Source organism: Olea europaea, chromosome 4, assembly GCF_002742605.1.
Source record: "Olea europaea var. sylvestris chromosome 4, O_europaea_v1, whole genome shotgun sequence".
In the NCBI taxonomy this organism is placed as follows: domain Eukaryota; kingdom Viridiplantae; phylum Streptophyta; class Magnoliopsida; order Lamiales; family Oleaceae; genus Olea; species Olea europaea.
In genome coordinates this window covers 16,288,773-16,301,262 of record NC_036240.1, presented here as the reverse complement: position 1 = coordinate 16,301,262, position 12,490 = coordinate 16,288,773, and the positions used below count along the sequence as shown (strand labels likewise).

The 12,490-nt window shown below is 34.0% G+C and overlaps 2 protein-coding genes across 2 annotated transcripts; one reads left to right on the top strand and one right to left on the bottom strand.

Moving 5' to 3' along the window:
* Positions 1 to 2,945: 2,945 nt before the first annotated feature.
* On the bottom strand, positions 2,946 to 4,943 carry LOC111393818 (60S ribosomal protein L35-like). Its single transcript, XM_023019537.1, has 3 exons — positions 4,793 to 4,943; positions 4,411 to 4,703; positions 2,946 to 3,179 (listed from the first exon to the last, which is right to left on the bottom strand). The coding sequence occupies exons 1-3, from the start codon at positions 4,794 to 4,796 to the stop codon at positions 3,105 to 3,107; spliced, it is 372 nt and encodes a 123-aa protein (XP_022875305.1). The 5' UTR covers positions 4,797 to 4,943; the 3' UTR covers positions 2,946 to 3,104.
* A 1,858-nt stretch (positions 4,944 to 6,801) lies between these two features.
* On the top strand, positions 6,802 to 8,448 carry LOC111393817 (protein SODIUM POTASSIUM ROOT DEFECTIVE 1-like). Its single transcript, XM_023019536.1, has 3 exons — positions 6,802 to 7,650; positions 7,745 to 7,820; positions 8,086 to 8,448. The coding sequence occupies exons 1-3, from the start codon at positions 7,006 to 7,008 to the stop codon at positions 8,259 to 8,261; spliced, it is 897 nt and encodes a 298-aa protein (XP_022875304.1). The 5' UTR covers positions 6,802 to 7,005; the 3' UTR covers positions 8,262 to 8,448.
* Positions 8,449 to 12,490: the final 4,042 nt, after the last annotated feature.

Genomic DNA, 12,490 nt, shown 5'->3' with positions numbered 1-12,490 from the left:
TTTTTTTTTTATCTATTTTCTTATCTTTATTTTTATTACTTTCTTTTAATTCTCTAATTTCAATTTTTAATATACTTATATCATTTCTTGTTTCTTTTACTTCATTTCTTAAATCTTGTACATCATTTATTAACATTTTTATTAATGATTTTAATTCTTCCATATATTCACTTATTGACATCTTAATTTTTTTCTTATTTCTAACACATACGTTAATTTGCATATTTTATCTTCCTTTTTATCTATTATTTTTCCAAATCTTCTTTTAGCTATATCTGGATCTACTAATTCTTCTTTTACTATAGTAAAGTATTTACTCTCAAGTTTTAATCTTTCACATTTTAATTTTGCTAATTATCTATTATTTGGTATTCTCATTCCTTTTGGTACTAACATTATATTTCTTATTTCTTCTTATATTTTATCCATTTTTAAAAGTAATTCATTTAATTTTTTATGTGTATTATCAATTATACTCATATTTTTCTTTATAATATAAATTATTTTCTTCATCTTCATATATATTAATAATTTTTTCATATGTATATATATATATATTTTTTTTATTTTTTCTATTATTAATTTCTCTAATATTTGTTCCTTTATTTCTTTAGGGAGTTCTTTAATTATTGTTAAAGTCATTATTTTAAATCTATTTTGAATATGTTTTAAAAATATATAACTACCTTTTTCTTCTTCTAAACACCAATAATTATCTATTTTTCTTATTTTTATTTTCATGATCTCTATAACTCTGATACCAATTAGGGAGGCTACTTAGAGCGAACAAAAACCAAATAAAAATATTAATTAAAAAAATTCAAATAAAAACTATCAAAATTTAACCAATATTTAATTTTAATGACTAAAATATAAAATTTCTATATTATGATGCCTTGTTTTGTAATATTCAAATGGAGGATATTTTTGGTATGTAAATTGTCTAAGGGTCATTTTGAAAAAGTGACCTTTTTGAATAGGTTATTTCCATAAATTTCCCTTTGTTTTGTTATTTACTACTGATATAGCAATAGCCTGTCCAACCCGAGAATCGCATACCCTAGGTTGAATATTGACTGTGTCATGGGAATCCTCGGATATTTGTCATTGGACATGTGTCAAATATAGCCAATATTTGCACATTCTGACCCCTTGAAATCTCGAGAACTGTCCACTGCCAACATACTCGGGCATTAAAATAGTCCTCGAGACCTATGCATATGCTCGAGCTCTAATTTACATGTCTACGACATTTTATGGTGATCGTCCTCGGGATATGTGAACTACTCTGAGAGTTGATGTCATCGAGCATTTTTCTTGATCAAACCCAAGACCATTTCACTTATGCCCTATTTGATTGCACAAATTTTTTATGGAAGTAGGAAATTAAATTCCATTTTTCACCTTTTTTGCATTTTTGATTGGCAAAATTTTTTTAGCAATTGGTTTTCTTGGCGACCCCCATTTTCCACCTAAGAATTGGTTTTCCCATGGATTTGGTGGTTTTTGGCTTTTCAGGTGCTTTTTTTTAAAATTTAAATTGAAACGAATTATACCCCAAATTGTAACAAATTATATCCCTTTAATTGACAATTTTCATGAAAAAACAAAGCCAAACGAATACCAAAAAAATCAAAAAAATGCAATATTTTTTTAGTGAAAATTTATATCAATCAAACACATTTAATTGACAATTTCAATTAAATAAATTATAGGCAATTCATTTCCAAGAAATTTATTTTCTTTTCACTCAAATTTCATTCTTGCATTCAAACGAATCCTTAACCTAAAAAAGATTTATACTTCCCTGGGATCTTATCGCTATCCAACCATCTCAACCCAAGACTCCTATATCGAGGAGGAATTTGTCTCAACAATATTACCATTGAAAATAGATTGACCCCGTAATTATAGTACAAGTTCAACACCCACCTCAAGTAGGACTTTTGAAGATAAGAATATTCAATTGATTCATTCTACTAGGAGTGTACTACCTACTTCTATAAATACAAAGCATTGGATCATTATTTAAGCATGCTCTTACATTCAATTTATAGCTTTACACTTATATTTTCCCTATTGCTAATTTATGCATCTGAGGGGTAAGGAGTCACACCTCATTTTCCTTGTTTCAGGTCCTAGAAATTCTGTTCGTGTCCATCCTTGGCCATCGAGCTCAAGAATCAATAGGTGCAGATTTTTGGTAGAATCAACTATAATTCAAGGTCATGCAAATGAGGTTAAATTTTCATTAATGAGTAAACCAAAACGGGACACTTAAAGTCAAGCAGATGGACTAAATCAATACGTCCAAACCATTCCTTTGTTATTGGAACTTTTGGGATTATCTTGGTTTGAAAAAAAAAAAAAAAAAAAAATCTTGATTCACATAAAGATCAATATGTCCAAATTGTGATCTTGCCACATCACTGGTGAGGTCTAAAATACCTTTGAGGTGGCTTACCACTCAACAAACTATTGAGCACAACAATATTTTTATGATTAAACCACTTGTATACACAAAGTATATATCTTAATTGACACCCATATGTATCAAAAATCTGACATTTGATTGAAAAAGATGTTGTCAAGATCAGTGTACCAAAATATGCTGACCGACATGAGTGTAAATCATTGTGTCAACTTTTATGTACAACTATCATGATCCATATTTTCTAACAAGTTTATATCCTTGCATTATCAATAATTCTACTTCAACAAAATTGGTTTACAAAAGTGACTTTACAAAGTGTGTTGACGAAATCCAGACCACTAATTTCAGATGATTTAAAAATCTATTTTTGAAATGATTGGTGTAGATCCAACTTTGTCATCCAATTTTGTCAAACTCCTTTGTCATTGTAGCATAACTCTTGCATTATTCTACTTGTTCATATTCATCAGTTGATCCAAGTCGAAGACAAACTCATTTATGCCTTCTCATGTGCAAAAGCTCAGAAAATGAGTAAATCATTAAATAAAAGGGCTCAATAGTACTCATTTCAAAGTTCTAAAATAACAATTTCTGACTAACTGAAAGTATGAAAAAATAAATGTAAAAAAGTATCATTATCCTCCAAAAACTCAAATCCAGCACAAACAACTCAAACTTTAATTGCATACTTTCTCATTGGGAAATACGTCTCTTTCGCTTTCTGCCTTTCTGTCTTCAAAGATGCCTGAAAAACGACCTCAAGTTAACAACGAGCTGGAAAGACATAGCTACACAATATCGAAACTCTAAGAGCATGTTTGGCTAAACTTGAAAAGTTTACTTACAAGTAAATAAATAGAGCATTATGAAGAGTAAGATGAGGATAAGGATCATCATTCAGGTTTCCTGAAGTACTTACTATGACTTAGGACTACAAAAAGACGTTAATTGGAACAAATAGCAGAGAATAAGCATACATATAAGAATTAAGAGCATCCCGGCGACTCCTACACGTAGAAGATACGTTCCTTTCTTCTCCTAAATTCACTGTGATTATATCATTCACATAGCACTCAAATATCTCGCACAAAAACTCAACGAATCATGAAAAGCTCATATTTTAACACAAAAAACAGTACAATACACAAATTACTCTAACATTTACTTGCTGTGGGAAGTATGTTTAGCCTTGATTAAAAGTCAAATTTACTTATACGCAAATTTTCACTAATCGGGTCTCCTAGATTGCTAGCTATCATTTTAACAGGACAGAAATGAAATGCTGACAAGATATAAGCACAAATATCATCCTAAAAATCCTAATTATGCAAGATCAAGTGCTCTAGGTTACAACAAGGGATCATGAATTATAAAGATACAACATTAGAGGACAAATTCACAACAAAAATCTCAATTGATCACGAAAAATTCGTAATGAAAATTAACACAACGATTAATGATACCAAAAGGAAACAGCTACATTAACAGTTTCAAAGCATGTTTAGCTACATTAACAAGCAAATAAATAAGGCATTACGAAGAGTAAGATGAGCATAAAGGCCATAATTGAAACAAAAAGAGGAGAATAACCATACAAGTAGAAGATAAAGGCCTCTTCTTTACTTAAATTCAACTATGCAGAAAACATTAACTATTCATAACAAACTCTCTTTACGCTTTTAACTCTCAAACACCTATTTGCTGCAGAGAGCATGTCATTTCAATTCTTCGCCAAAACAAATCTTTTAGCACATGTTTGGTCTTGATTAAAATTCAAATATACATATAAGCAAATCTTCACTAAACGGGTCTCCTAGAGTGCCAAATATCATTTTAGGCCAGAAAACCCCTAATTAAGCAACATTTGAAAATATTCAACATTTAAAGATCAATCCACAACAAACAACTCAATTAATCACGAAAAATTCGTTAATGTAATTTAACATGTTGATTCAACAATATGATCACAGGTATACCTGGTGCTTGGTAAGGCGCCTGCGAATGGCGCGGGTCTTCTTCGGGCGGAGATCAAGCGGCAAGTACTTCTTATTCTTGTAAGCTTGTCTGAGTGCGGCCTTCTGCGTTTGAGAAATCACGGTCAGCACCTGGGCAATGGAGAGCCTCACCACCTTGATTTTTGAAAGCTTGTTCGCGGCGCCACCGGTGGCCTTCGCCACCCGCAACAGTGCCAGCTCCGCCTTCAAATCCTTCAGCTGGGCCAGCAACTCCGCCTTGCTCTTCTGCCTCAATTCGTGCACCTTAATCCTCGCTACAAAAGTAAATAATAAAAATAACGAATTGTTAATAAAAGGAAAAAAAACTGCACAAAAATGGAAATTAATAGTTTATTTCTCCTACCCATTTCAAGTTTCTTCTTTCTCTCTGTTGACAAGTGGAATAGAGTGATCGAAACTTCGAAAAACCCTAGCCCTAGGAAAGAGAAGACTGTTATTATGTGGGCTCCTATGGACTCTATTGGCCTTTATTTTTGGGCTATCGTATGAATTTTTTCCAGCCTGTTTTGCATTTCAGAAATTGAAGAGGGAAAATTCCATATGTAGAACCTTTAGATTGTGATGATGAAAAATTTATTGTGATATATTTGTAATTTTTGAGAATATCTAGGGGTTCAGCTGCAACTTTTCCTTTATTTATTTATTTAGTTGCTTTTTTGTTATGACAAATTTGCCATTTTACATGGCTTTTACGGCATGGGCGGAGCTGAAATTTTAGGCTCAAACTTTTTTTTCATTTTTTATTTTTTAAAAGCAACAGTAGAGGTGGAATAAAAATATGTTTTAATTTACATGAGTTTTATTTTTAGGCCTAAACACATGATTTTGTTTTATAGTTTTATCATCATGAAATTCATGACAAAAACACAATGTTCGACATGGGTTAAATTATGTCCGCACTGAACAAAATTTCTGACTCCCCCTTGTTTTACGATAAGGACAAAATGGACAAAATAATAAGTTATGTTACATTTTCGAAGATTGAGAATGTTCGATGCTACAAAATTTCATTAAAAATATTGTGAGTACAGATCAACCAAATATGTAGACAATGAAATAAATAAATTAAAAGAAAGATAAAGAGAAAGAACCCTCACTGAAAAGGTGAAGTTCAACGAAAACAACCCATTAATCTTTCACATTAAAATTGAAGCCCCACACTTAAACGCGTGGTTGTAAATCAATTACCATGAGTTCCCACCCAACCATAAATTTCTACAAAAATGCCAGGCCCTGTGAAACAGGGCCTGTACAAGCTGCATTGTTGAAATTTCTATCTTAAAAGTCTTCTTCACGTAAGAGAATCGAGTCACATTTGTCGTCTATTTGACAAGATTGACTATACTATAAGTATTCAACGATATAAAAAAATAAAAAATAATAATTTTATTTGTTATTCTTTCGAGTTATCTTTAATACGATCAAGAAATCAGCTTTATCTATACCTAAAAAAAAGTGCACACGTTTGAGGGCAAAGTATAAATTGTAAAATTTATCATATTCCCATTCGATGATATATATATACACACACTAGAGCTTTTTAGCTGTTTTATTTAATTATTTCTATAAACAATATTAGTAGTATAAATATCAATAAAACATAAAATAATAATATGTAACTGATAAATCAATTTTATCAATGGATAAAATTTTCGTTTCTTGTACTATTTAATCTTATTGGACGTTAAAGGTTGTTGCAAAATAGTGAGGTAAAATTAAAATTTCTCATATATAGGATAATTTTTTATCCATTTTTTTAATAAGAAATAAGTTATTTCGAAGTAGTATTATTATTTAACCTACTTGTCCACCTCTTCAACCACCTTATTTAAGCGCTATGCACCTAAGCTCAGTCTTTCGAGCGGAGTGTCCCACTACTGTGTTGACGAAAGTGTTTGTTTATTTAACCCTAGAGCCAGACCTTTTTTCGCACTAATACAAAGATGAAAATAATGGTCAAAATCCATAAAGTATAAAGCAACTAAGTAGAACATCTCATAATCATAATTATATAGCCGAATTTTGATGTCAACAACGTTATCCTCCCGGGTCAACAAGGCTATACTTTCGGTTTCTAATGGCCTTATAGGTCAATACTGGTTGGTATTGGTTTTGATATTCAACAATGATATGTCAATTATAGGTTCACACAGTTTGAAACTTTAGCCTAATTCCCTCTACTACTAGTGCTAGTAATCATATCATCATACCACGTAAAGTTTCAAAAGAGGAGAGCACAATCCCAACCATGTTCCCCCATACCCCACACCCGACCCACCCTGAGAAAAACCCACAACACAAAAGGGCAAAAACACAACTTTAAAGGTCCTTCAAGGTTTAACATTATTCATCAATTCTAGTAGATCCATTTTCTTGTTATTTTTTCTACTCTTTATTAAAATTTCCTCTCTCTTTCTGATCCCTCAAGCCTCTGCTTTATAAGCAAATTGAATGGTCTCATTTTGAAGATCTTTCACAAAAGTAATTCTTTCTAGACATTTTCTACACATTGCCCTCATTTCACCTAATAGTTTCTCACTTTGCTTCAAAACAAAAATGAAATCCATAGACCTATTTTGTGCCTCACCGGCAGCCACCGCCATATGTTCAAGCACGGACCAGTGCTCCACCATGCCACATGGCATGAAGGCAGTCGACCGACATATTCACCGTCTTGGCGACTGGCCTAAAAGCAGAGCACCACCACCTTGTTCATCCCAACTCCCCATTGATCCTAGAACTTATTATCAAAAAAACAGAAAAAATTCTTCTAAGCAAAGTGAATTATTTCGTAGAAAAAGCTCAGCTGATGTCAATGACCTTGGTTCTTCAAGTTACTTATTGAGTGATAAACCACTTCTTGATTTCACATCAGATTCTGAACGCATTTCAGCCTTGATTCCTAGTAATCAGCCTGTTAGGACCGAACGTATGGATTCTGACAATTTTCGGGTTTTCAAGTCCTTGTCCACTCGATCATATGAGTCTCCTCCTAGGAATATGCCCGTAAAGCAGTATCCAGTCTTTAAATCTTCTTCAAAAGGCACGGATGAGAATATGCTCTTGAAGAAGTACTCTTCGCTAGTGGAAAAATCTTCGCCAACATGCTCAAATGATACTAAGCTTCCTTTAAGACACTTGAGCAATCATCTTGACATTCACAAATCTTCATCAACTCGACCAAGTCATCGTAGTTTAAAGGTTCTTTATCTACTCATTTATCATTCTTATAATTATTTTTTCTTTCTAATATCGCTACTTAATTTTTTGATCATTTTTATTGTGTTGTTTATAGGTTGTTGAATTGAGGGTGTCAATCCATTGCAAGGGTTGCGAACGAAAATTGAGGAAACATATCTCTAGAATGGAAGGCAAGACATTACAAATTCTATAAAAATATTATTTTGAATTTTCCACTAAACGTCAAGAAATTCATGTAGAAGACTCTAAAGTCATTAAAATTAGGACTTAATTTGTTGCTCTCGCTTATACATACACAATACTATGTTTATGTAAATACTATAGTTTTTCAATGCTAATCTAGGTAATATATTACTAGCTAGTAGTGTCTTTGCTTTCAAGAAAAAAATATTCAAACGGATTGATTAATATAATTTCATTTTTTTGTTTTTCCAGGAGTGGCATCATTTAAAATAGATTTGCCCACAAAAAAAGTGACAATAATTGGGGATGTGACACCTCTAAGTGTACTCACAAGCATTTCTAAGGTGAAGAATGCCCAATTTTGGCCATCTCCTACTTCTTCATCTACTCCTTCGTCTACACCATCAAGAGTCGGTCCAACCGATTAAAATTTCTAACAATTGGAAGAGCCAATTGTCTATTCCATAACAATTACTAGATGTTAAGTAAATGTGTGCTTGTTTGGACAGCGATGTGTTAATATATCTTATCCGAGACAATACCAACACATATATGTATAACATGTATAGTTGAGAGCGTAATTTCGAATTCGTGAATGGATGTGACGTTTTTTTCCCTTGGTAATTGTTCTGATGATAAGGAATATTTGTGTATTTTTTTTTCTAAAGATGCAAATTAAGTTAAAAAGAATAAAAAGAGTGTTTAATTCTCGTGATCTCTTACCATAATTCCTTGGGAACAAATCAATTTCTGGGCTTTTTTTATGTTCCCTTTTTTGTTTCTTTTGATTTCAAAAACATATTCAGACAGCTGGGTTTGTTCTGAGAATGTCTTTTACTGTTTTCCATATAGGGCATTATGGTTTGTGCTGTTTTTCAAATGAATAATGCTATTCACATTGAAAATTATCGATAGTTACTTTACGTGACAAACATACGACAATTTGTTATTTGATCATTAATTTGGCAGTTTGTTAATGTATGAGGCAATAAAAAAAACTACCAAATTAATGCATTAAATAACAAATTGTCATGTGTATGTCACGTTGGACGATTATCGATAGTCTTCATTATGAATAGCATTACTCATTTCGAATTTTTGACTGTCTAAATACAAATATTCTTATTGGATATAACACGAGACAAAAAATGATTTGTGTCCAATTATTTTCTTTCCACAAGTATATGTTGCAATCATTATTGAGCAGAGAACAAATAGTAATGCGAATGCATAGACATAATGATTATTCTGTAGAAACTAAGGGCATAGCATTAAACTTTATGATCTATTCTAATCCTTTTCCTTTAGAATGTGTGTCCACCAAAGTGGGACTTTGTATAATGCATGTCTCCTTCTACTTTCAAAGTTCATTTATTGATTGTGCAATTTCGAGCCTTTCCATTATAGAAACCGTCTATAGCTCCATTTTTAGGGTTTTCCTTTGCCTCAATATCTTTACACGAAATTCAAGACAAGTTTGCCATTCAATAGTGGGACTAAAAAATCTTCAATCCTCAATCAAACTTGCGTAACTCAAGTCATATTCATATAACTATCAAGTTTATTTCATTCTAAGCAAGTGAACATTTTGGTGGATGTGCGTAAAAAAATTGAAGATTATGACAACAAGACAAGCTATAATTGACTTGCTTCTATTCTTATTGGGATTGGATACAGATGAAAAATATGTCTATCATAAGTACACGAATAAGATCTTAACTTATTTTCTTCTTTAATTTATATTATTCGATAGTATACTATTCAACTTATCTAATATTTCAATAGATTTCGCATAATGTGATTTTCTGTGTTGTAGGTCAATGCTTCCTATATGATAAAAACCCAAGTATGACACCAGGACATACCTTTTGGTTTCAAGATGAATTGTTAAGTCCAATTAGTGGGCCTAATTCCATTCACGGGTTCAACCTTTTCTCCTTTGCATTTCTGAAACTGTATGAACAAAATTTTTGCAGCATGCTTTATTTATTTTCAACTTTACGTAGTGGCGGTCGGTTAAAATCTGGGTTGTTCGAGCTTAAAAATATTAAGGGCCTGTTTAACATTTTATTTTTACTTTTGCTTTCTCCAGAAAAATTTCCTGAGGAGTTATTCTAAGTTTTGTTCGAAAATTAATTTTTAAAAAAGCTTCCTATTTGAAATATTTTTCGAGTAAGCCTTAAGTGGACTAGCTTCCTTCAAAAACTGTAATTGGAAGAAATTTTTTTTTTTTTTAAAATTAGCCAAACAGATTTCAAAAGCACCTTTTCACTTTTCAAGAACCATAAATTTACTCTATCTAGCGCTTACAATTTTAATTTATTATTATTATTATTATTAATATTAATAATAATATTATTATATTTTGCGTATTGATGCTGATGCTACCAAAAAATAGTATTTGAAAGATCTCGAATTTGATGATCGAACTTCGAACTTTGATTAAAACGAACGGCCTTCGAATACCTGCAATAAAGGCAACGAGGTGTGTGCTCGTCGCCCCTCCGATACTTAAGTCAGATATGAAATTTAGTGCGTGAGACTGTAAACTGAAAATAATGAAAAACGTACCTCAAGAATGAGTCTGGGTTATGTATTTATAGGTGTTAATGATAGAGTCCTAGAATGACTTATCCTTGTGTGATCCTTATCCTCGTAGGATAAGGAGTTAGTGTTTCATTCCAAGTGTTCTACCATTGTTTGAATCGAAGAAAGAGTCAAATAGGGTAAAGATTGTAGCTTAAGTAGAATTAGTGCACTCATAGGTCGTTAAGAAGGACTGGCGAGTTGACATACAAACCCCGACCTCAAAGGCCCGACCTTGATTTCGTAGTTTTGGGTGATGTCAAGGTCGGGGTTCAGGGATCGAGTTCGGGATTACAAGATCTAAGGTCATCACAGGCCCCTGTGCATCAAGGTCGTAGACTCCTGTCCAAGCTTGATCTACAAGTGAAGATGTAAAGGCATAGATGTCCAGGTGTCTTTCCACGTGTCAGGTGTTCGATTGGATGTTAGAGAACGACCTTAGATGGCTGCCACGTGCAATGTTAGGTCACGATCTTGGATGGCCGCCACGTGTCTTCGTTCAAAGGCCAGGATTAATAGATCGTTGACATTCCAAAGACCCCTATAAATAGTCCCCACATTTCACTTTCACTTTTCACTCTCCAGTAAAAGAAAGCTCGAGTTCAGGGATAGCGAGTCTGTGAGTGCCCTTTCAAAAAGGTAAGAGATCATGCCTTTAAGTTGTTAATTATTTGAAAATCATAATGTCGAGTAGCAGTAATAGCAGCAAAGAATCGAGTTCTAGTGATAGTAGCAAACCCTCTAGGAGCTCAAACGATGGTGAGAACCCCGAAACCATAGGTACTTCCCTAATTCCAATGGCCATACCTGTGAGCTCGCGTTCTCAAAGCGAGGTAGTATTGACCTATCCAACAAACCCTACAAAATACAAAGAAAATGTAATCATTAAGATAGCCAAGGAATTTGGGGTCATGCCTTTGTGTGATGTTAGAACCCCCGAGCCAACCGAAACCGTAATCGGAGCTCGAGAGGGAGAGATGACATTTTTTAGGGATGCCCTTAGGGTTGGGTTTAGATGGCCTCGCCACCTTCTTCTTCATCCATTTCTTGACCTCTTTCTATTTGTGCCTGGGTCAGTTAGCCCCGAACGGGTGGAGGCTCCTAGTATACTTCTTTATCCTTTGTAGGTGCTTGGAGATTGAGCCTAGGATTGATCTATTGAAGATGGTTTTTGACATGAAATTCTCGTCGGGGTATAATTGTTTTGTATATTTGTCTACCGAATGGGGATTTAGGACTCCAGAGTCCCCGAGCTCTCTCCGAGGCTGGAAAGAGCGGTTCTTTTTTGTCAAACCTCACGATCCCGATCACCCTTTTAGCCTGAGGTGGGAAGTTCCAGACAGAGATAGGTTTAATGAGGGTCAGGCTTATTTTGAAGTTCTAGAATGGGATAGGCTGAGATTAGTGAATCATAACCCCCTAACAGAAAAGATTGATTATCTCCTCGAGGATGACACCATCGATCTGGCAAACGTCAAAGGCCTCGAGGGTACGGTCTTCCTCCCCTGTTCTTTTCACTTGTTGTTTGTGAGATTTAGGTCGAGCCTAACTGTTTGTCATTTTTGCAGATTTGGAGATGTCTTTTGACCCATCTAAACTACTAGCCAATGTTCATCATAAGGCCAAGGGCCCCAGCCCAATCCAATGAGAAGAAACGGGCCAGGAATGTCGGTACTAGTATGACCCCAACCTTCGAACCCCAGGTACAGTTGAAAGGTTAGACCTCGATGTCTAGGGGCCCGACCTCCCCTCCCCAGCAAATGCCCAAATTGCAAGATTGAGCTCGGGATTGCCAGGGCGTGGCTAATTCAGGCTTTCATCGATCTCTGATAGTGCTCTCGAGGAGTACTCTGAGTGCGCCTTGGTGAAGGACCTCGTTGACTGGTTTGAGAAAGAGGTCAACATTCATGAAGGTGTCAAGACGTTGGAGGTCTTGACTTTGAGGGTAAGATATTGACCTTAACGATGTTTCTAGTTTCATGTTCCATTGATCGTACTGACGTCGAGTTTTCTTTTTCTTTTTGTATAGATGCTGAGTGTGGCAAAGGGTCTTACCTTGAATGGCCTAAAT